We start from the raw sequence: 25,210 nt of genomic DNA on the forward strand, positions 1-25,210 counted from the left end.
ACCACACCAAGACACATCATCATTAAAATGCCAAGAGCAAAAGACAAAGAGAGAATCTTAAAAGCAGCAAGAGAAAAAAAGTCAAGTTACCTACAAGGGAGCACCCATAGGACTGTCAGCTGATTTCTCAACAGAAACTATGCAGGCCAGAAGGGAGTGGCAAGAAATATTCAAAGTGATGAATACAACCAAGATTACTCTACCCAGCAAAGCTATCATTTGGAATTGAAGGTCAGATAAAGAGCTTCACAGATAAGAAAAAGCTAAAGGAGTTCATCACCGCTAAACCAGTATTATATGAAATGCTGAAGGGTATTCTTTAAGACGAGTGTGCTAGGGTGAGGGACTGCGGCATGGAAGGGTTACAGAATGTTACAGAATGTGCTAAGGGGAAGAAATGGGACATGAGAAATTGAATGTGCTGGGAGGGGGGACTGACGTATGGAGGATTGTGTCAGGGTTAGGAACCATGGAAGAAAAATTGCTAGATTGTCTTAGAAAAACAATGTGTTATGATACACTCCAGCCAGGTATGACTCTGTTTACCCCCCCTTTTGTGCTTATGAACTTTCTGTGAACTTCTAAGGAACAGCTAATGGAATGCTTTGTATCTTTTTCTAACACTGTTTTGCTATAAAGGATCATACTGCACCCTTGATCTCTGCCCCATGCTCCGAATCTCCCACAGATAGGCGCTGTGGTCAGCTGACCAGCTTAATAAAGGCTCTTAAATTTAAATTCTGAGTCGATGGTCTATCTCGTTGAGCCAACCCATAACACGAGGAACAAGAAGAAAAAGGTAAAGATAAAAATTATGAACAACAAAGTGACAACAAATACATATCTATCAACAAGTGAATCTAAAAATCAAGTGAATAAAAAATCTGACAAACAAAATAAACTGGTGAATAGAATAGAATCAGGGGCATAGAAAGGGAGTGGACTGACAATTCTAGGGGGAAAGCAGTGTGGGGGGTGCGGGAAGAGATTGGACAAAAATCGTACACCTATGGAAGAGGACAGTGGGGAGGGGAAGACAAGGGGTGGGTGGGAATCAGGTGGAGGGAGGTATGGGGGGGAAAAGAGGAACAACTATAATAATCTGAACAATAAAGATTTATTAAAAAATAAAAATTAAAATAATTGAAGCCCAGAAAAAATGCTAAATGGAAAATAAATACAGTAGAAGAGATGTGCAATCAAATAAAAAGGTTTACATTTTGTAAATTTGAGGATAGAAGAAGAATGAATGACACAATAAAAGTATTTAAAGAGATAACAGCAAGTCATTAGAGATATCAATACACAAATACAAAAATTACTAAGAATCCCTGCAGAACTGGCAGCAAAACAACAACAACAAACCATCAATAATGATAGACCTAGGAATATCACAGAAAAACTGATAAAAACTAAAGATAAAGAGAAAATCCTAAAAGCAGTCAGAGGAAAAAAGACATATTCTCTTCAAAGGAGTAATAATAATGTTGGTTAATGGCTGACTTTTCAAAAGAAATGATGGAAGCTTAAAGACAGTGGAACAATGTTTTAAAGTGCTGAAAAAGCATAATTCAAAAATAATGGTAAAAATAAGACATGTTCAGATAAGTAAAAACTGAGATTTGTCACCAGCACTCACTTTTGTAAAATGCTAATGAAAGTCTCATTGGGCAGAAGAAAATAATCCCAGATAAAAGCATGGTAATATAGGAAAACATAAAGAGCAATGGAAAAATGTGGGTAAATAAAAATAAATACTGATTGTTTAAATAACACCTAATAGGTTTTTAAAATATGTAGGTTAAAATTCATGACAAGGATAATACAAATGGTGTGATAAACAGAATTAAAATTCAATAAACTACCTTATTACCCAGTGTTATATTTATCCCCCCAAAATGAAAACATGTCCACAAAATGACTTGTCCACAAATAAATGTTTATAGAATCACTATTAGTAATATCCCGAAACTGGAAACAATTCAAATGTCCATTTATAGGTGAACTGACAAACAAATTAAATGGAATACTACTCAGCAAAAACAAACAAAAAAAGAAAACAAAAACCATGAAAACAATATTGACCAGGTAAAACTATGAATGAATCACACAGGCATTTTATTGAGCAAAGGAAACCTGATTTATGAGTATATAATAATGCTATTCCATTTACATAAGATTCTGACCAAGCAGAACTAATTTATGATTCTAAAACTCAGGACAATGATTATCTTTGGGAGTATTAGAAACTGGGAAGGGGAAGGAGGAGACTTCTGGGAGGTTAATAATGCTCAATTTCTTTTTTTTTTTAATTAAATCTTTATTGTTCAGATTATTACAGTTGTTCCTCTTTTTTCCCCCCATAGCTCTCCTCCACCCAGTTCCCACCCCACCTTCTGCCCTTACCCCTCCCACTGTCCTCATCCATAGGTGTACGATTTTTTTCCAGTCTCTTCCTGCACCCCCACACCTCTTTCCCCCCAAGAATTGTCAGTCCACTCCCTTTCCATGCCCCTGGTTCTATTATATTCACCAGTTTACTCTGTTCATCAGATATTTGATTCATTTGATTTTTAGATTCACTTGTTGATAGATATATATTTGCTGTTCATAATTTTTATCTTTACCTTTTTCTTCTGCCTCTTCTTAAAGAATACCTTTCAGCATTTCATGTAATGCTGGTTTAGTGGTGATGAACTCCTTTAGCTTTTTCTTATCTGTGAAGCTCTTTATCTGACCTTCAATTCTGAATGATAGCTTTGCTGGATAAAGTAAACTTGGTTGTAGGTTCTTGCTATTCATCACTTTGAATATTTCTTGCCACTCCCTTCTGGCCTGCATAGTTTCTGTTGAGAAATCAGCTGACAGTCCTATGGGTACTCCCTTGTAGGTAACTTGACTTTTTTTCTCTTGCTGCTTTTAAGATTCTCTCTTTGTCTTTTGCTCTTGGCATTTTAATGATGATGTGTCTTGGTGTGGTCCTCTTTGGATTCCTCTTGTTTGGGGTTCTCTGCGCTTCCTGGACTTGTAAGTCTATTTCTTTCACCAGGTAGAGGAAGTTTTCTGTCATTATTTCTTCAAATAGGTTTTCAATATCTTGCTCTCTCTCTTCTTCTGGCACCCCTATAATTCGGGTGTTGGTGTGCTTGAAGTTGTCCCAGAGGCTCCTTACACTATCTTCATATTTTTGGATTTTTTCTTTTTGCTTTTCCGGTTGGATGTTTTTTGTTTCTTTGTATTTCAAATTTTTGACTTGATTCTTGCGATCCTCTAGTCTGTTGTTAGATCTCTATATATTATTCTTTATTTCAGTCAGTGTATGCTTAATTTCCAGTTGGTCTTTTTTCATATCCTCCAGGGTCTCACTAAATTTATTGGCAGTTTCCAGAAAATTCTTGAAAAACCTTATAACCGTGGTTTTGAACTCTATATCCAGTCATTTGCTTTCCTCCATTTCTGTCATTTGTGACCTGTTTCTTTGTCTCCGCATTTTTTATGCTTCACTGTGTTGGTAGAGTGGTTTTGTGTGCTAGGTGTCCTATAGGGCCCAGTGGCTCAGCCTCCCCAATTACCTGAGGTGGACACTCTTGGTGCATCCCTTTGTGGGCTTTGTGCACAGTTTTTTTTTTTTTTATTAAATCTTTATTGTTCAGATTATTACATTTGTTCCTTCCCCCCCCCCCATAACTCCCCTCCTCCCAGTTCCCGCCCCACCCTCCGCCCTCACTCCCCACCCACTGTCCTCATCCATAGGTGCACGATTTTTGTCCAGTCTCTTCCCACATCTCCCACACCCCTTTCCCCCCCAAGAATAGTCAGTCCATTCCCTTTCTATGTCCCTGATTCTATTATAATCAACAGTTCATTCTGTTCATCAGATTATTTATTCACTTGATTCTTAGATTCACTTGTTGATAGATGCATATTTGTTGTTCATAATTTGTATCTTTACCTTTTTCTTCCTCTTCCTCTTCTTAAAGGATACCTTTCAGCATTTCATATAATCCTGGTTTGGTGGTGATGAACTCCTTTAGCTTTTCCTTATCTGTGAAGCTCTTTATCTGACCTTCAATTCTGAATGATAGCTTTGCTGGATAAAGTAATCTTGGTTGTAGGTTCTTGGTATTCATCACTTTGAATATTTCTTGCCACTCCCTTCTGGCCTGCAAAGTTTCTGTTGAGAAATCAGCTGACAGTCGTATGGGTATTCCCTTGTAGGTAACTGAGTTTCTTTCTCTTGCTGTTTTTAAGATTCTCTCTTTATCTTTTGCTCTTGGCATTTTAATGATGATGTGTCTTGGTGTGGTCCTCTTTGGATTCCTTTTGTTTGGGGTTCTCCGTGCTTCTTGGACCTGTAAGTCCATTTCTTTCACCAGGTGGGGGAAGTTTTCTGTCATTATTTCTTCAAATAGGTTTTCAATATCTTGCTCTCTCTCTTCTTCTGGCACCCCTATAATTCTGATGTTGGTACGCTTGAAGCTGTCCCAGAGGCTCCTTACACTATCCTCACATTTTTGGATTCTTTTTTCATTTTGCTTTTCTGGTTGGATGTTTTTTGCTTCCTCGCATTTCAAATCATTGACTTGATTCTTGCGCTCCTCTGGTCTGCTGTCGGGCGTCTGTATAATATTCGTTATTTCAGTCCGTGTATGCTTAATTTCTAGTTGGTTCCCCAATATAAGATCGAGGGTCTTATTAGTTTTCGTGTAGAGCTCATTAAGTTTATCGGCAGCTTCTAAACAGTTCTTGAGAGACCTTAAAAGTGTGGTTCTGAACTCTATTTCTTCCATTGACAATTTTGTCCTGTTTCTTTGTCTCCGCATTTTGTTATGCTTCCTTGGTGCACCCCCTAGTGGTCTTTGTTCGCAGTCTTATAGATAAATCTTGATTGTTGTAGCTAATTCCAGGGAGGGTTTGACCTCCAGGCCAAGTGGCTATGAGAATCAGCTGTGTCAGTAGTGAGAGAACTTCTGTCCTCTAGGGAGGTGCTAATCTAGCCTTTGCCTGAGGCTATCCGGCAAATGGTTCTGCGCTGGGCTTGGGCGGGGCGGGTCGCACAGGATCAATAGGGTGGGCCGGAGAGAGCAGTTATGGCGGCTCTCAGTCCTGTCCCCAGGGGCTCTGCCTCTCTGAGTCCCAGCACCCGCTGCAAAGCTCGGAGAGAAAGCTGCACTCGCTCTGACCGAAGCCAGACAGACCCGCTTCTGCCGTTTGAGTCTGAGTCCCTAAAGACTCGCCCGGATCTGGTGCTCAGAGTCTGCGACTCCCTCCCGATTGAAAACGCCAACCGCGCCCTCCGCCACCAGCCCGCTCCGCGCACTCCGCACCTCAGAATTTGACTTCAGCACTGCGCCTCCTCTGAGTGTCCGTGTGTGTTTCTCTTTCCTCCTAGTTGTAGGACTTCCACTCAGCCAGCGTTCCTGTGGTTCTGGGTGATGTCCCTTCCGTTTTTTGGTTACACTTTTGAAGTAGTTGTTCAAAGCAGCAAACTCCGGCGTTAACCTATGCCGCCATCTTGGTTCTCCTTTGTGCACAGTCTTGTTGTAGTCTTGTTGTAGTTAAGCCTTTATTGTTGTAGTTATCACTGGGAGAAATTGACCTCCAGGCCAATTGGCTGTGAGAATCAGCTGTGTCTGCAGCGGGAGAACTTCTGTGCTGAAGACACCCTTCTGAGGCAAGACTTCCTTCAGTGGGGCTTTGGTGCTCACTGAGTCTGCCCCCTGAGTGTGTCCCTTATGGATCTGAGGAGTTGTAATCTGGATGGTCCCACTCTGACCATTGGGTACACTGGCTCTTGGATCTAAGGAGGTGCTAATTTAGCCTCTGCCTGAGGCTACCCTGCAGGAGCTATGAAGAGATCTGCAGGTTCCCCTTCCTTGTTTGGGGTTTGGAGGTGCCCAGATGAAGCCCAGCTGTGAAGCAATGCAAGCTGCTGTGGGGCCTTGGGCCTTCTCTTGGAAGTTCTGGGTCTGTCTGGCCCAGCTGCAGTTTGTTAGGTAATTTTCAGATTGCAAAGGGCCAGGGTATTCATACGCAAAATCCTCTGCCGCAGCCTGGGTTGGGTGGGGTCTCAGGTAATCAACAGGGTGGAGCAAGCAGCTATGGCTGATCCTCAGCCCTGCCCTAAGGGGCCCTGTGTCTCAATGTCCTGGTAATCGCTGCAAGCACCTCTGAGAGAAAGCCGCCCTCAAGTTCTGAGTTCTGCCCGCTGCCAGACAGTCCAGTTTCTCCCTGTATGAGTCCTGAGTCCCCAGAGACTCCCCAGAACTGGAGTTCAGAGCAGTCAGGAGCTTGTGACTCCCTCCCAATTAAAAAAGACAGCCGCGTCCTCAGGTGCCAGCCCCTTTCCGCGTGCTCGAGCCTCCGTACCTCTGCACTTTACTTCCGCAGCTCCTCTGAGTCTCAGTGTGCTTTTCTCTTTCCTTCTAGTTGTAGAATTTCCACTCAGCCAGCATTCCTGTAGTTCTGGATGATGTCCGTTTTGTCTTTTCGTTGTATTTTCGAAGTTCTTGTGGGAGGCAGCAATTTCCGGTGTTTACCTATGCCGCCATCTTGGTTTCTCTCTCAATTTCTTAATCTAGTTGCAGATTACATGAATGTATTTTTTTTAAGTATAAAAATATATTTCAAACATACCGACAGTTATACAAAGAATAACAAAACTGTATAAACCAACAAAACATTACCAATATAGTTGATATGTGTGCTACTCCTTAACTGCACCTCCACCCACTCCACCAGTGATAAACCACTCTCACGAACTTGGTGTTCACCATTCCTTTGCACCATTTTGTACTTTCCCTCTTATATAAGCTCACCTAAACAATATACAGAACTATTTTTGCATGTTTTTAAACTGTACATGAAAGGTAATTTGATTTTTATTTCTAAAAGCATCCTAAAAAGGGAACTATGGAACTGTAGAACTGTTGAGTGTCAAACTCATCAATCTGAGGAGTAAGGAAATAAAGAGAGGTTGTGGGCACAGTTTAACTGTGAAGTGGACCAAAGGAAGAGTTGTGACAAGTGAGGCCGAAGAAAGAGTTCTTAAAAATAGTAGATCACGCTTGATCTAGTCGAGCGGAAACAATGAAGACAAGAAGAGATGAGGAATCAAGGAAGGAACAAAGTCCTTGAGAAGGTAAGAGGGGATGGGACGTGAAGTGCTGGTGGTTTGTTCTTTGCTAAGGACATAATGTCTTCTTGCTTTTTAACTAGAACGAAATAAAAGGGCATAGGTTGTTTGTTTGGTGGTGGAAAGATAAGGGCGCTCCCCCATCCAATGGTTGCTACTTTTTCAGTGATCATGAGTCACTATCTGAAAAGGGTGGATATGGGAAGTGATAAAACCTGTGGAGAAAAATGGCATGAAATTGCATTGGAAAAGGCTGGAATAGCATCCTGGTATGGTAGGGAGTGGTTAAGAAAAATCAAAGGTTCCAGTAACAAAGGTTAAATGCCCAACAGAAATCCAAACTCTCACAATATAGTATTGATACCATTGTAATTAGCCTAGTTATTAATAACAGGAAAGGAGCAATGGGAAGGCCAAATACTATAGGCATGTCATTTGAGCAGCTTCACCAAGAAGCTAAAGCTTTAACTCCCCAGGGAGCCACCAGTCAGTCCACTCCCTGCAGGTCCCTGGGGGAAGTAACTGGACAGGGAGAAGATGGGTGCATGTGCAGTAAGTCGGGGTAACCTCGGAAAGATACTTGTCTGTCAGTCACATCTGGGAACAGGTCATTGGCCAAAATGGACATGGCCACTGCAAGGGTGTGGAATTTGGGATATTTAATCCCTTGAACAAAGGAACTCACTCTCTGTGCTCTTATGCTCTTGATTCCTCTTATGCTCCTGGCACTCTGATTGCTCTGTATTTGTCCAGATGGCCCACCGCCAGGTGGACCCCACACACAATGGACTAATAGACTGCTGCTAGCCTGATGCTGAACTGGACCCGGTTCCAACATGGAAAGAAAACTCTGGACATTGGCTCTGCTTCTATCTCTGCTGAAACCCCAGCTACACTTCTTCTATGAATGGACTAAGTGAAATGGGACTTTAGAAACAGAGATGCAATTCCACACAAATAAAAATCCCCCATCGTCCTATGTGAGTCTCAGAAAATTCTTTTCCTCAAGATATTATAAGGACCCCACCCCCAGCACCCAGTGGGGAAGAAGACACCCCAATTTCTCTGATAATAACATGAGCTCAAAAGCAGAAATGGTATTATTCATCTCTGATTATGCTGCATAAAACACAGCACACCCTATGTTAGATACTCAAAAGGAAATGAATACACGAACGAAGATTAAATTTTTTTCATATTTTCTTAGCATATTTTAATATATCAGTCAAATTCTACAATGGAACTGGAAAAAAAACACCCAACCAGTATTTTCCAAAATAATGCACCTTAGATGCAAATGCATTTTCCCTTTTTCTCATTTTTAGTTCTGTGTGTTCTTAGAAGAAAAGCAATCTGTGTCTCCCATGTAATCAATTCTCCATATTATATAAAGAAATGACATGTTCATCTTCTAAAATAGTAAAAATCATCAATGGCCCAATTCTTCTGGGAAATGAAGAGACAGAATCTATATCCCTTTATTACCACAATTTGTGACATCATAAGGGCATAGCTGATGAACGGATTCGAATCTCCTGACAAGAATTAACCTCTTCTCTGTATTCAAGATGTTCCTGTTGCCGGTAAGTCACACTGCACACTGAGTGAAGAAAACCTTAGCTCATGTACAGAATCTCAGGGTGGTCCCAGCCAAACCTAAATGTGCCCCGAACAGAAGCACTGGATGTCTTAGGAGATGAGTTAGCACACTGTGTTATCATTTATCAATTATGAAATGAAAAGAGATTATAAATGCATTACTTGCAATATAAATTATCTGTTTTACTACACTAAGTTCCTTTTAAAAGGATTCCATTCATGCAAGAAGCACAGCTTTGGTTGGCTGAGCAGTCAGATTTTTGCGCATATAATTCATGTTTATACTTACTATATATGCTGAGTGCGCTTTCCTAGTTCCTGTTGCCACAACCAGACTATAAATGCATATGTTTTTTACATGCTGAACTACAGTCATTCAGAACTTCAGCTGTCAAGTTTGGAGCTAATATTCTCTTACATGCGTTTCATCGTCTACTACCAAAAATAATTATTTGCTGTCAGAAGCTCCTAACATAATATATAAAATGGCAAGATCCATTTTAAAAAAATAATCTAGCTGTTTAACTAAATGCAGCTACATTGTACTTTTTTTTCCTTGAAAACAACCCCTTTCCAATCATTCTCTTTATTAAGTTATTATAAACCCTGGCCAAGCAGTAAAATAGCAGAATATGTTAAATACCAACTAACAACAAATAGCAGTGTTTGCAGGGAGGAAAAGGAGGAAAAATCTGTTTCATGCTAGACCATCCTTTGAGGTACTGTCATTTTAAGTGTGGCGGCATCAATTATTTCTCCTACGCCAAAAGGTCTACATATTTAAAGGTTCTGTAGGTCCCCAAAGAAAATAAGCAACCGTTTCTCTGTATCATCAAACACAACAGAAGGTCCTGTGCTGGTTTTAAAATACCAGCAGAATTCTGAGTGTGAATGTTAAGTTTTAATATTTCCATTTCAAGAGAAGCAAAGAGTTGTTCTCTGGCCAAAAAGTATTGGGACCATACTTCAAGTTGTCAATTGCACAATATTTCTAGGGCCAAAAGACTAGCTCCATTGCAGAATCCTGTGATCCTAGAGTCTGAAGAAATCCTGGGGATCTCATCCAATCTGATACCCAAGGCAAGAATTTTTTCCCCCAGTACCCCTGACAGAGGGTCAGCCTATGTTTCAATTACTCCTCGGGTGGGGGAGTTCTCAAAAGAAGATTCCCAAGGGGTATGATGAAAAGGCTAGAACCAACCACTCAGACAGGGAGTAAGGCTCCAGTCAGTAAGCCTATAAGATGCAAACAGCGTTGCCAAACACTAAAAGCAGACTTCCAAAAGAGTCATATTCAGAATCAGCAATCATAGGGGGTGCAACGTTGAGGTGTAGACCCCCAGTTCTGGGACCATCCGAGATCTTTTCATTGGCCTGGGGAGTAGCTCCTACCCTCAGGGAAGCAAGGTGACTTCTCCCACTGATTTCTTAAAGTAAGAATTGACTCTTGAGGGCTCACAGCAAGGGTTTGTCAAGCTCAGAAAGGACCACATTCCTTCTGAAAACGAAGACAAGGGACCCCCTGGTGGAACTGCTAATGCTTGAAATACTCTTAACTTTGGTCTTAAGATCTTCACTCGAGTAAATCAATACATTCCCAGCTCTTTTCATAAAAGGTGAATATAGACTGTGCTCTAACTGAATTTGGCTGGGGTAGGGTTGATGTGTGGGGTTGCTGTTTTAAGCGAAGCCCTTCACCCCGCGGTGCAATCTGGCTTACCCTCCCAGAAAAGAGGCGAGCGCGCCGGGCTGAGCTACCTGCAAGCACATCCCCCCCAGCCGGTGCCCGGGACGGGGCGGTCCGGCCCTTACCTGTCGATGCTGATCACGCACAGAGTCATGATTGAGGCCGTGCAGCACATGACGTCCATGGCGATGAAGACGTTGCAGAAGAAGTGGCCGAAGATCCACTTGCCCCCGATAAGGTCAGTGACGCTGACAAAGGGCATGACCGCCACGGCCACCGAGAGGTCCGCCAGCGCCAAGGACACGATCAGGTAGTTGGAGGGCTGGCGGAGCTTCTTGACGAAGCACACCGAAATCACCACCAGGCAGTTGCCGGCGATCGTCAGCAGCGTGATGAGCGTCAGGATGGAGCCGATCACAACTTTCTCGACTCTGCCGTAGTTGATCTGCTCCCCGCAGCCGGAGACATTGTCCGGGGGCCCGTCCCAGGTGGGCACCGGGCTGGCGGTCACCTCGGAGACCCCGCGCAGCAGGTGCGGCGCCCAGGAGCTCGCCACCGGGCCGGCGCCGTCGGGGCTCAGGTCCGGCAGCCCTACCTCTGGCAGGAGGACTGAGCGGAGGTGCCCGTAGAGGTCCGGGCGGCCGCTGCTGTTAACGTCCATCATCGTGCCGCTGTGCGCTGCTGCCCATGGAGCCGGCGCCCCGCCACGCGCTCCGGCTCCGGGTTTAGGGGCTTCACCTCACCGGTTCCGCTCCGCCCGGCCCAGCCATGGGGCCCGCGCCGGCCGCTGGGGGGCGCCCGGTTCGGCCTCGCGGCCCCGCACGTCCCGGGCCCCAGCCGCTGCGGACAACCCGGGAGCGCGGTCGCGCGGGGACTCCCTGCGGGAGGCGCCTCGGACACCCGACGGACGCCCGGGACGCGCGGGTTCTCGTGCGGGCTGACCGGGATCGGCTGGCCGTACCGCAGCCCGCAGCCCGCAGCCCGCAGCCGCCGCGCGGCTCGGCGGAGAGCGCCGGGGAGGCAGCGGCAGAAGTTGCGGAGTGCGCCCCGCCCCTCGCGCCCGCCACCGCCGCTCCCCTGCGGCAGCCGCGCCGCGTCCCCACCGCCACCGCCACCGCCGGCTCGCCGCTGCCCTCGCCCCTCGGGCCCCCGGGTCGGGCTTCCCCCACTGGGCAGGAGCCGCCGCCGCCGCGCCGCCGCACCGGGCGGGGGTGGCGCTTCCCGCGCCTCCCGGGATCCCTAGCGGGCTGGCCGGCGGATCTTGGCCGTGGGAGGCGCAGACCCCCTCCGACACACCTGCACCTGCTCTCAGCAGGAAACGGCCCGCCGGCGGGGGAGGTCTGGGGAGCCTGCGGGCGCTCGGACTCGCTGCAAAATTAAGAACCTGGAGAGGAATTCCCCCCCCTCCCCCCCCTTAATTAAAAAAGCATTTTCAAGCACTACACCAAGCAACAAATAGATACTTCCGTTTCCTATTTTGATCACTTATGGGAGAAAGCAATGATGGAAAAGGAGAGAGACCCGAATGGGGTAGTGGTGGAACCTCAGAAAAAGAAGAAAAGGAGCGAGGGAAAGATGCCTTCAGGTCCTAGCACCAAGGAGTTGGGGGGCCGGGCGGGGGGGAGGGGGGGCCTTAAACCCTTTCTGACTACCCCTCTGGGTGTCTAGAAATAGACTTTTTAGTCGTGAAAATAGACCCTGCTGCTTTCAGTTTCAGACTTCAAAGCCTAATTGGTTGAAAGGAGGGTTAATTTTCCCAGGGCATCCTGGAAATAAACGAAGAAATGACCTGTTACAATGTTCTGCTGAAGAATCCTGGAGGTGTATGTTGATCTAATGCCTATTGCCGAAAATCCCCTTGGTAGTCAAACCCTGTCAGAGTGGCTGATTTTTATTATTTCTGAGACTCACTTCATTTTGTTTAAAGGTTGTATTGGAAGCCAGCAGTGATTTCTTTAGTTTAAGACTCTAAAAATAATTAAATCTTCTTTTCTAGTTAGGCCCTAGCAGATTATAAATGAAAAGAAAAAAAAGAACAAATGTATTGATCTGAATGCTGAATAATACTCTCATTCTTCAAGGCAGGTATTAGCCCTATTCATTCAGAGAAGGAAACACATTTGCTATTGCCATCAAATGGCAATATATTAAAAAAAAAAATTTAAGTAGGAAAAATCCTTAAAAGGTGAACCAATGTTCACAGCTCTCTCAATATTATGAAAATGGCAGGGGCTCTCCTCTGCCTGGGATAAGGAGATCAATACATTGAGTCAGAGGAAGAGTAGAAGATAATACGTAAGCCACAAAGCAATGCTATTAAGAAAATGGATGAGGAAATTTCTTCAACCTTAGTTATGTTCATATTAAACATAATTTCAGACAAAAGAAAACTAGTTTGTAGTCAAAAGCCATTTAAGAAACCATGTGTTGACTATTCAATACAGAGAGGGAGATAGAGACCAGCAGGAATTTAATGAGTTCTCCATGATTGTTCATGACTGCATTGAAATGTCTCGTTTTTTTGTTTTTGAGGTTTGGAATTGTCTCAAGGCCTCTTAAAATTCCCACGGTAATAAATTTTACAAAATACTTTTGACTTTTCTCATTTTTTCCCCCTGGAGTAATCAGGTCAGCTTGTCTCTTTTAAATAATATTCTAGCCAGGCCAGCGTGGCTCAGTGGTTGAGCATTGACCTATGCACCAGGAGGTCATGGTTCAATTCTGGGTCAAGGCACATGCTAGAATTTTGGGCTCTCTCCCCAGTGTGGGGCGTGCAGGAGGCAGCCAATCAATGATTCTCTCTCATCATTCATGTTTCTATCTCTCTCTCTCTTCCTTTCCCTTCCTCTCTGAAATCAATAAAAAAATATTTTTAAAAATAAGTAAATAATGTTCCACATTAATTAATTATACAAAGAACTTGAAAAGCAATAGATTTATTTTTATTTGAATCTACATTCTATAAAATTTGCACCTACACTCTTACCAGAATTTACCCAACCCACTTATATTTCATAGCAACTTCTGATGTTGTTTTGCTTTTGTTTTCCGATTGCAGGACATACAAACTCACCAAATATTCAGAAAAATTCTACTTTCAAATTTACTTCCTTTTCCATTTCCATATAGCATCAGGTTCAAACTTCCCTTTTTATAGAGCAATCACCTCTATTATATTATCCCTGGTGATGGCTGGGTGTATTTCCTAAGAGTTCTAGGATTTAATTTATAAGCTGTCACAATGTATAAAAATAGTTATTGAAAATCTCAGCTTCTGCAGCATTACCTTGCTTGTGCTGAGTTTAAGTTTCATCTATCATTGTATTATTCCAAAATCCTGACAGAACAATCTGGAATTCTTTCAGTTTCCCCCTAACTTTGACTAACAAATAATCCTATCTTCATAAAAATGCTAAAATCTTGTGTATGCTTTTCCATAATTTTCTCTGAAAAAAGCTAAAAATACAGCTTCACAAAAAGTACTCATAAAATACCTAAGCATTCATCTAAATTTGTTATTTGTTTTGCCCTTGGCTTCCTGGTGTTTTAAAATCCACATGAAGGTGTTGCTTCTTTCACCACCACCATCCCCCACCCACATGCCCACTCTTGGGTACTTACACTGGAGATAGAGAAGTATTGGCATCTAAATCAAACCATGTCTTTAGATTTTATCTCTTTTGTTTCATTTAAAAAATAGCTGATGCTTTAAAAAGTACCAAACCTTGTCTAGACTCGCATTGCTTATAACCACATTCTCATTAAATTGTCAATGAGGGCACCTGAGAATTACAGTTTTGTGATGTAATCTCCCATCAGGCAATCCCCCTTGCAAAACTGCTCTGGAGGCGTACAGAAGAGCAAATTCTACAACAAGAACTGCTTTTTATAAGCTCTTCTTTTTCCCAAGTACTCATCTAGCCCATCCAAATGCATGTGCTTAATCATGTCTATAGAGAACCACACATCCCCACCTATGGGACATAAGCATAAGAGAGTTTCTTTTCCCATAAATCAGCATACTCTGACAATCTAGATTTACTTAAAAAACACAGGTAAAATAAAGCTTTCTGTGCCATAGGAATCAATAACTCACTAGTCAGTTAAGCATACTAATGTCATGCTGACTGGGGTTCCAGTAATTTCCAATGACAATGCAGCTGACTTCCTACAGGACTATTTTTCACTTCCTGAAATGTTTAGATGCTCACTTTTTTACACCCCATTGCCTCACTCAACTAAACTAATTGTCTGGGTGAGAAAAGACCCCAGAATTGGATGAGAAAAAACTAGGAAAACTAGTGCTAAGATTATTGTGTATAAACATCCGAACACAGTCGGATGCCAGTTGGGCTATAGAGCAGTAGCATAGAAGCAGAACACACATCTTAGGACTGAAATCTGTCAACAGAAATACTGGGGAGGACTACTTTGGATAAAAGAGTCCAACAAACAGGAATTATCTCCTCCTCTGTGACAATTCCTCTCACCATAGTTAATATAATTGTTTCTCGACTCTTAAAGCATATTTTTCAAATCTTTATTATAGCACTTAGTGTTGCATTATGCTTTACATTTACATGACTGTCTTCTCTATTAGACTATAAACTTCCCAAAGGAAGGATGTTTTCTTATTCCTGCCACATATAGGTGTTTAGTTAACATTTTTGGGGGGAGGAGGGAAGTAGTGTAGAATAATGGCCTATAACCAAGAGTCATTCATGATTTTTTAAATAATTACTCAGCTTAAAGTGAATTGTGAGTTTTATTTTAATTTAGATACAGGTGCTTTTTTACTATGCTGCTTTTCTTTGCATTATCCCTAACTATAAAAATGTACCTTTTTTCTTTGGTTTCTTCCATTTAGAAAATTTTCATTCCCTTTACAAAATAAATATAATCTTTAAATATATGTTTTTTAAAAGATGAACAGAAAACAGATAGATCCAAGAACATGTGTTTATTTTATAACAGTGCTTTGTACTACCCATTTTATGGGAAATGGTTTATGGGAAAAGGAATATAAGTGGTACATGCGCACCCCCTAGAGGGCAATCTATTCCTCAATACAAATTTCACAGAGAGAACTTCCATGGAAAGCTTAGAAAATGATTATCTTTCAGCAGTTCAAAATTCCCTCAGCATCCACTACACCTACTTGGAATATGAACTGTGTGTGCGACATGTTTAATTACCATGACTATTATTTATGTAGTTTTTAGGTTTTGAGCTCAAAGTCATTTCTAGTTAATAGTACAATAAATTGCCTAAAGTCTTGTCACATCGTGTTTATGTTGTATAAGTCTGAAGTTAATATTGATCCCAGTAGAAGTCAGTGTTAGTCATGGTTATCAATTCTAATAAGTCAACTTTAAAATTCTCAAAATTCTTCTCCATACACAAAAATAAGTCACTTCCTAATGATGTACCATTTTTAAGCAGCATTTCCAAAAAATTTAGTCAAGTCAAAGTTCTCAACAATACAAATAGCTTTTATATATTTACTTGCTTATCAGCTGCAATAGAAAATTCTAGAGATAATTTAGTTTTTTAAATATACTAAATTTAAAAAGTAATTCATCCTACAAGTTCTTAGCTATATTCTCAAGGTACTGACTGAGCAATAAAATTTATAGTTATTATGTTTGAAAATGTTAGCTTCTGTTTAGGACCTGTTCTTTCTCTTGCCTTCAATATGTATTCCTTGTAAATTTCTTTCAGTGAAAAGTTTTAGTTGCCTGAGCAATTTTTTTTCACTTAATATGCAGATATAAAATGCATTTGTTGAAGAAGAAAAAAACATACAAAAAAAGTACTTAGCTCACTTGCTTTGAAAATTAAATAAAATACGTAGGTAAGTATGTAGCAAATTGGTTGGCCCTCTGTAAAATACTCAATGACTGTTTTCCAATTTCTCTTCCTCTTCACCTAGGCCCAGCCCTGCCATCTTGTGGTTGGAAATGTTAAGTGTTCTAGAAAGCCCTGCGCTATGTCACAGCCAGCTCTGTTTGGGGAAAAAACAACAACAACAACAACAACAACAAAAACCCGCCCTAGCTGGTTTGGCTCAGTGGATAGAGCGTCAGCCTGCGGACTGAAGGGTCCCAGGTTCGATTTCAGCCAAGGGCACATGCCTGGGTTGCGGGCTTTATCCCCAGTGAGGGATGTGCAGGAGGCAGCCAATCAATGATTCTCTCTCATCATTGACGTTTCTATCTCTCTTTCCCTCTCCCTTCCTCTCTGAAATCAACAAAGATATATTAAAAAAAAAAAAAAAAAAAGACCGTTTGCTTTTCTCAGGCAATCTTTTTCGAGGTTTTCAGGTCAGATTCCCCCTCTTCCCGTTGAGCCTATTTTAAACAATAGCATGGACTTTACAGGTAGGAAAAAAAAAAATGGTTACTTATGTCTTTTTTTAAAAAAGCATTTCCAGCTCTTAGCAAGAGTTTCTGGTTTATTGCAGTTGCTCAATAAATGCTCGCAATTATTTCGTAAGAATTACTTTCTACCATGTAATAGGAGGAATGGTAGGAGTTGTGAATACCTATGGGGGGAAAGCAAACTTTCTCATTCAGAATAACAAAGGAGTGAAGTGAGGTGTTTGGTTTCGACACACTAATTTTTGCTGGTACTTGAAAGCGAAGCAAACGCCTGGGAACCTTCACTTACAATCAACTTACAATCAACTGAAGGGAGGGTCCAGATGCTTGAGTAAACTACAAATCCCAGCATGCTTCGGGGGCGGGCCCAGCGCCTGCGCAGATCACGTGGATCGGTCATGTGACTCCAGCATGGCGGTGTTTGCAGATTTGGACCTGCGAGTGGGCTCGGACCTGAAGGCGCTGCGCGGGCTCGTGGAGAACGCCGCTCACCGTGAGTCGCCCTGGCTTCGCGGGCCGCAGTGCCTGCCCAGCCTCGCCGGCCCCCAGACTGTCGGGCTACGTTCTGGAAGGACTCGGCAAGGCCGAACTTCCGGGTCTCTTGGATGTCCCTGGAAGCTGCAGTGTTGTTTGGATCCCTAACGCGGGAAATTCGAAGGCACGGGGAGCTGTTACCCAGTCTAGCTCCTGCTTTCATGCAAATTGGGGAAACTGAGGCCATGAGAAGGTGGAGGTTTTTCATAGGGCCCCACAGCTGATGGAATGTAGAAGCCAGGGCTTCCAAGTGTAATCGACACCAGTGCTCTTAATGTCACAGCCCTGTCTGCCTTTCACGACTGGGTCGGAGCAAACGCGCGAGCAGTGCATGGACGGAGAGTACTGTGGGGCTCGGAGAAGCGGGGGGGGGGGGGGGGGGGGACTGCGAGTGTTGGAATAATATTTATAGAAAGGGTAGGTAGGAGAGGATATATTGGGGGTGGCGGGTAGCAGCATGGCCAGAACGCTGGATTCATATTTGAATCCAAGGAAGCGAAAGCCCTGAGAGAGAAGAACCTGTTTTAATTATTGAAACTAATCATGACAGCTGTTTTCTTCCTTAGATGTGGGGATAGAAGGGTTTACCAATGAAGAGGTTTCTGCAGGATTCCTCCGTTCTCAGCCCTGTGGGAGCTGGTCATGATACTTTTCAGAGGGTAATGCTGGATAAAGCCAGCCTTTGGCAAAGTGGGTCACTCCATTTCTTCTTGTCCTTTTGTCTTTCCATTGCAGTCAGTAATTAGCATTGTCTCTCCGAGAATCCTTTCCTCTCCAGTAAAAGGAAGCCGATGGACATGATGATCTGGGCCGTTTAACGCTACTATTTGGTGGTTTCTTTAAAATCAAATTTTCTGGGTGTAGTTTGTATTACTTCTTCAATTAACCTTTTCCGGATGCTTTTTCCTTAGTAACTGAATCATGATACACAGAGAGCGGCCATGTCTTTCTATTCATTCTTTGATTCCTTGTGCTCAGCACAGTCACTCAGCCCTGGCAGATAGTGATTACTCACTTATTGCTTATGGAATGAGTTAGTAAGCCGTACACCTTTTTAAAAATACAGAAAACGATGACTTGTTTAGAAAATTGCCCCAGTTTCAAATATCCTTGAAGGAGATATGGTAAAGTGTCTATACATTGTTACCCAATGTGTATAATTAAAATTAAATGAAACATGACAGAAAGTCACCCCAATTTTAGTTGATAAAGGAGTGCTATTTGGTGAGTGGCAATTTCCAAAGAGTAAAGAAGACAGATCCCTGGTTCTTAGTTTATGATGTGATGTAAGAAACCAATAATCTTCAGAAATAAGTTACATAAATAGACGTTACACCAGAGACATTGGGAAAGTAATCCTAAGATGCCAGATGGGTCGTCTAGGAAAAGTTTGTGGAGAAATTGAATCTAGTTGACATTTCTGAAGGACAGCAGGGACATTGTTTAGTGGCCAAAAGGTTTCCCGAGTGGGCATAACAAGAAAACGTAGAGTAGACTTTGGAGTATGGTAAAGAAGAATGGTGCTGGGGTGTGCTGATGGGGCTTGGTTGATTTGATTGAATGAAAAGTGAAGCACAAAGTACTGGAAGTTTCTTTTATTTTCTGGTTTTTCTGTATTCTCAACACTTAGCAAACGGCCTGTCATGTAATGGATACTCAATGTTTGCATGAGGAAGGAAAGAAGGAAGTTGGACAAATTGATGAAAGGGGGCCCACTATTTTGGCATTAATATGCATTATATTTTCATACCCTGTCATTACCCACACCCCACCCCATTGGTGTTAAAATAACTTGAAAATATGATTTAGACATATTTTTGGTAGTCAAATGCCCAGAACAGTGCTCTGTGTTGAGGCTGATAGCGCAAGGCCCTGACCTCAAAGAGTTTCCAGTCTTGATGGTGGAGAGCTCCAAAAGAGAAGTGGACAGTGGTGTGAGGGCATCATTACTCCATTTCCTCTCAGGAAAAGGGCCTCAAAAGGAAGTAATAAGGCTAAAAAGCAAATAAAATGAGTGAGAGTAAAGGTGGGGCTGAAAAAGTATAAAGTTGGTGGGATGAAATGAAAAAAGGAATATGAAAGAGAATGATAAATGGAAAGGAGACACACAAAGTTAAGGGTGTTTAGTTTCATGCTAAGAATATGTCACAGAGGTCAAAGCCTTAACTAAGTGCCAGACACTGTTCTAAAACACTCTATGTGTGTTATCTCGTTTAATCCTCATGACGTGTATCTTAAGTTCTTTTATTATCACCATTTTGACAGACGAAGAATCTGAAACTTGTAGTAAGTGGTAATGCTTAGATCTGAAAGCAGGCAGTCTGACACCAGAGCCCATACCACTCTGCAAACTTCCTCCTAGTCTTGACATCTAGAAGAGGGATGGGACTATGGGTAAAGGAAAGAGAGGTTGTTATATTTAAGAAGAATGTTCCATTTTTCTTTTCAGTTGGCTATTCAGTTGTTGCCATCAATCACGTTGTTGAATTTAAGGAAAAGAAACAGGTAAAATATAATTTCCGAAGTTAATAATAACCAGTTTTTATAATTATTTATATTTATATTGGTAATATGGAACCTACAGATAAGCATATTTTCTTGTAATTTTAAAAAATGCATTCTCTGTGCACTATTCTTATTTTATAATAGTTGAGTTGATGCCTATTTGTGCAAATAATAGTTTTTGTGTGACATAATAGACATGCTCTGAGGAGTCTTAAAGTTGATTTGATGTTAATTAAGTCACTCAGTCATTTTTTTTTTAAAAAAAGCATTGTTATTGACTGACTATAATCACAATATTTGATTTTTTAACTCTTTAACATAAACATACTGGTAAATGTGTATATTTTTCTTTAGGCCAGCAACTGTACCTTACAGATTATTTCAGTCTAAAAACTGCTTTTCATCCTTCCTGTCCATTGATGTTTACAGTTGCTTCTCTGCGCCTCTGCTTTCTTTAATTCTTTTTTTAAGAAAAAAGCTAATTTAGTGTTTCTGAATACCAGAAATTAGCTTTCTTACTTCTTTTCTTAAATTATCTTTCCTGCAAACCCCTAGTAAGTTTTCCATTATGCTTTGTCCCATTAACATGTAGCAGGGGTGGGCAAACTTTTTGACCCAGGGCCACAATGGGTTCTTAAACTGGACCGGAGGGCCGGAACAAAAACATGGATGGAGTGTTTGTGTGAACTAATATAAATTCAAAGTAAACATCATTACATAAAAGGGTACGGTCTTTTTTTTTTTTTTAGTTTTATTCATTTCAAACGGGCCGGATCCAGCCCACAGGCCGTAGTTTGCCCACTGCTGATTCTAGGGTAACTGTTTATTATTTGTTGTAGGAAATTGAAAAACCAGTCGCTATTTCAGAACTCTTTACAACTTTGCCAATTGTACAGGTAGGTGTTCTGTTGTTTAAGAAGCATAATACCTATTCTTACGATGCAGACACACCCAGTGATATGTATGGTTCTCTACCCTGCGATGCCCCTTCCTCTGCTTACCAGCCTTACCTTTCCATCAGGACCCAGCTCTTCTGTGAAACACTCCCTTACTATCAATTCCATACTTCTCGGTGCTCTTCTTTCCTGAAGTCCTACAACCTTTAAGTCATCTCATTATGTAGCTTAACATACATCTTTTTTCTCTAGCTGTAATATAAATTTCTTGAGCATGAAGGCTGGGTTTTACTGCCCTATTGCTGGTATCTTTTTAATGAATGCCTCCACTGGTAAAGAGGAAAATCAGTCATTTGTATTCTCTGCTTTTCTGATGGTATGTTTTTGATTATAGGGAAAATCAAGACCAATAAAAATTTTAACTAGACTGACGATTATTGTTTCGGATCCATCTCACTGCAATGTTTTGGTAAGTTAATTACCTTTCTTCTCTCATTTTGGCCTTGTAAGTTGATTGATTAATATTGAAAGTGTTGCTTTTCAACGTCACCCGTTCTTACACCCCCTCTCCTGTGCATGACACCTGCCCGCTGTCCCCATCCTCAGAATTCACATAATATAACAGAATCTCTTCTACTCATGGCACATGTACAGGATACCACAATCTATGAGTCCTTGGGCAATTGTTAGTCATTGAGCTCACATGAACCAGACGTACGGTGGTGCTAGGGATATTGCTGTGAATAATACAGACACAATCCTTTTAAATCTGTGAGAAATAGCTAAAAAAGCGGAGGTAGTAAATAAAGAATGCTCTGGAGGACAGTTTGAGGAAGTTGATGTTCAAACTGGGGCCAGAAAAATCAGTAAGTGTTACATAGATGTTGAGTGGGGGAGAGAGTGTTCTCAGAGACAGGAGGGATTATGCAAAGGCACTGAAGCCAAGGAAAGCATGGTGTGCTCTGGGAACTGGAACACCACCGCTAGGATTGAGCCTGCTAAGCTGGCTAACCTGAGATGAGGTTAGGGAGGTTGGTCTGGGTGAGCAGATCTTAACCCAGGGAGGTTTGCGTTATAGAGAATGGATCAGAGGGGGTGAAGGGGATTTGAGAAGCATCCAGGTGGGCGGATTGATGGGATTTGGTGGTTAATTGGATTTAGGATGATGACGCCTTAGTGTGGCCTGAGCAGCCAGTTAGGTAGCTGATGGTACCATTTGCTGAGACGGGACATACAAAGAAAAGCAGGTTTGAGGGTATAGCGTTTGAGACATGGTGGGTTATTGTAAAAGTTCCAGTGGAGCCTATCAAATGGCAGTTGGAAAGGCATGGCCCTTAGAAGAGTGATCCTAATAATAGATAATGACTTGAAAGTGGTCACCCTGTAGAGAATAATTTAATTCATGGGAGTGGATGAGACTCCCTGGTCCAAGTGTGAGGTGGGAAGATAAGGTCTAGGATAGTCCTGAGGAATTTCAGCTTTTAATGGGAGGAAGATAAGCTAGGATAAGCTGTTTTTAACTGATATACTTCTCTCATTCTGTCCTTGGTTTCTCAGGTATTTTCCTGCACATCTAGCAGTTTAATTTTTATTTAACAGTATTCTCATTGTGAACCTAAATGCCTCACACTGAGTCAAGTATATTTCTTGTCTCCCAACAAAATTGTGAATTCCCTGAAGGGCAGACATATGCCTTAAATGATTCTGTACCCCTAGTGTCCACACAACAGGCTCTAGTCAGTGTCTGACAAACTCCTCCACTAGTTTATGAAAGCAAGGGCTATCTAATTTGATTTTTATATTGCAAACACAGTGTTTGATACAAGTGTAACAGTGTAGGAAGGAAGGTAGAAGGTTGGTGGGATGGATGTTGGTATCTAAATTCTCACGTGCTTAGAAAGTCTTCTCTGCCAACCTACAAAGCAAAGCAAAACTGTCAGCGACATGTTAGGTGTGCAGCCAAACCACAGGCAGGATCCCATGCGTATTGTTTTTGTTACTGTATGACAACATTCTTTTTATTACTAGAGAGCAACTTCTTCGAGGGTCCGGCTGTATGATATTGTTGCAGTTTTCCCAAAGACAGAGAAACTTTTTCATGTAAGTAACAGATTAAGTAAAAGAAAATAGTGTTTGTTATTTTTTAAATGAAGCCTTGATGATTATGTCTTTGGAGATGATCTGTTTCGCCCTATCTGGAAACTTTGGATTTTTCATTTACGGTTCTGGAATTTCACAGGCTGTCTTTAGGTGGCATGTGTTTTGTTTTGTTCATCCTGCTAGACATTTGATGGGCTCAGATTTGAACAGCCCATCAAGTTTTCTCCTGTTTCTTTATCTCTGCTTTATTCATTCATTCATTAGCAACTTCTATTAGTAAATGTTAGTCTCACTCTTTGTAGTTCTAAAAATCACTTCAATTTCTGCCCTTCTTACTAGTTGCTGCTGCCTGTTAGGGAAAAAAGGCATAAGGTTCTACTGTGGCGTGAAAGCTCCCACTTGTCTGATCTTTCCCCTTTGCATGCTGAGAGGTGTGGCCCATATGCCAGCAGGATCACGTCAGGCATCGGTCTTCTAGAAATTCTCCACAGTCAGCCATCTGCTGATCCTGTCCCCCTCCCGATCTGAGAGCCTTTGTGAATGCAATTCCTTTTGTACTTTTAAAATTGCTATATCTGTGATTGTTTTCAGGAGGGAAAGTTATATAACAAGGTATGGTCATTTTTATCAATTTAAGACAGAACGTTCTGGACATTTTAAATGATTACAGAAAAGGGAAAAAAAACACCTGAAATGAAGTGTTTCAGTAATATGTTTTACATTGTAAAAAGAGCTATAGATACATTTAGAAAGTTCTGAATGTTGTCTTTAGGTTCCAAAAAGTATCCATCTGCAAAAGTATATCCACCAAAGGTATATTGCAGGGGGAAAAAAGTACTGGTTTTGATGTTTTAATTTTACAGCATAGTTTATTTCTAAGCAAAGTCTATTCTAAAATTATAGGAAGATTTTGCCTAAGTTTATCCAGTAGATGGAGCTGTTGACAAAGAAGACTTATCTGTGGTAAATTTAGTTTTCCAGGCTTACTATCAATTCTTTTTTTTTAAATCAATTCTTAAATGTGTATATTATTGTAGAGGAACAGCACAACTTATCTATGAATAATTTTGTTTTTGATGACTCCTTTCATAAAATGTTCAATTATAATAGTTTTCAATTTTGTTTCAGAAAAAGAGGTCAGTAAAGGGGAGTGGTACATATTCATCAGAGACCCCTGTGGAACTTTTTAAAATCAGGGTGCTCAGCCCCCACCACTGTAGATTCTGATCCCGTAGGTTTGGGATTGAGTTTGGTATCTGTTTGTTTCAAGTTCCACAGGAGATTCTGATTAATGGATGGAACCATGGTAGGTATAAGGACTGTGGGCAGTTCCCAAATTTGTTAAATAGTAACTTAGCTTTGTTATTAAATAACAGTTCAGTTACGTTGTGCACTAAAAGCTGGTAACATACCCAATTTGTACTACTTTTTTTTCAAAATTGATTTAGAAATGTAAGCATATAAGTTACATTTCCATAGCCATTTACTGGTGATTAGAGAAACAGAACCCTTAAAGCATGACAGTATGGCTGGAAGACATACATTTATATTACCTTCAAAAGACTTTTACATATTGTTTTACCTTTACTACAACACTCCTGAGGGATAATTGGGACACATATTTGTTACTCTCCCCATTTTATAGGAGAGAAAACTGAGGCTCCGACTAAGTGATTTGCTCTAAATCTCAGGTAGTATGTAGTAGAGCTAAGGCTTTAGGTTTTAGAATACATTATAATTCCGTACAGCAGTTTTATCTTAGTTGTTTATCATATTACTTATTTTTCTCAGACTATTCAAAAAGTGAATTTAAAAGCATGATATATGTTTGATGATGGTGAGTGAAACAAGTATTTTAGAAGAGGGAAGAAAGCTACAAATAATTTACACAGTATTTGTTTGAGTTTGATTATACAGATATACTAAAAACGTTACATAAAAACCGTTTTTAAAATTGGAACAACTTTCTCTGATGTGTCCAAATCTTACCCATTCTCTAAGACTCAATTCAAGTTGGGGCTCTCCTTGTTTTTTATAGACAATCAATTTTAAAAAGCTTTTTAAAGTCTTTCATGGTCTGGAATCAGGACAAATGCAAGCAGTTGTTGTTTAAGAGGCTGTATCCTGTAATTGATTCCATTTGTTTGGTTTGAAAGTTGATTAATTTAAAAGGTGTAGATATAATCTAAAACTAAGGTCTCTAAGATAATCATAACACACATATGTTAACAATTAGTAGTATAAAACCTAACCACCTTAATAGGATTGGGAATTCCCAGGGTTTCTTGGGATGGGGGAGGGAATTAGCAGAGAGTTTCAGAGAAGCTTCAGGAGCTTCTGAGTTCCTGATTCCCATTTAAAGTGACTAGATTTA

The 25,210-nt window shown here is 41.3% G+C and overlaps 2 protein-coding genes across 3 annotated transcripts in view; one reads left to right on the top strand and one right to left on the bottom strand.

Annotated features, from left to right (window-relative positions):
- Positions 1-11,412, bottom strand: part of HTR7 (5-hydroxytryptamine receptor 7) — a 78,711-nt gene extending 67,299 nt beyond the window's left edge. The window contains exon 1 of the mRNA XM_059662809.1: positions 10,547-11,412. Within this exon, the coding sequence (XP_059518792.1) occupies positions 10,547-11,085 (539 nt within the window). The 5' untranslated portion in view covers positions 11,086-11,412. The remainder of the gene's footprint in view (positions 1-10,546) is intronic.
- Positions 11,413-17,183: 5,771 nt separating this feature from the next.
- The window catches only part of RPP30 (ribonuclease P/MRP subunit p30), a 29,078-nt gene continuing 21,051 nt past the window's right edge, over positions 17,184-25,210 (top strand). Inside the window, exons 1-5 of one of the 2 annotated variants that reach the window (XM_059662810.1) lie at positions 17,184-17,294; positions 19,785-19,840; positions 20,680-20,736; positions 21,131-21,205; positions 22,765-22,836. In XM_059662810.1, coding sequence (XP_059518793.1) covers positions 17,213-17,294; positions 19,785-19,840; positions 20,680-20,736; positions 21,131-21,205; positions 22,765-22,836 — 342 coding nt within the window. In that variant the 5' untranslated portion in view covers positions 17,184-17,212. The remainder of the gene's footprint in view (positions 17,295-19,784; positions 19,841-20,679; positions 20,737-21,130; positions 21,206-22,764; positions 22,837-25,210) is intronic. The other variant, XM_059662811.1, reaches the window with a different exon arrangement.

The sequence above is a fragment of the Myotis daubentonii genome, chromosome 13 (genome assembly GCF_963259705.1).
Source record: "Myotis daubentonii chromosome 13, mMyoDau2.1, whole genome shotgun sequence".
In the NCBI taxonomy this organism is placed as follows: domain Eukaryota; kingdom Metazoa; phylum Chordata; class Mammalia; order Chiroptera; family Vespertilionidae; genus Myotis; species Myotis daubentonii.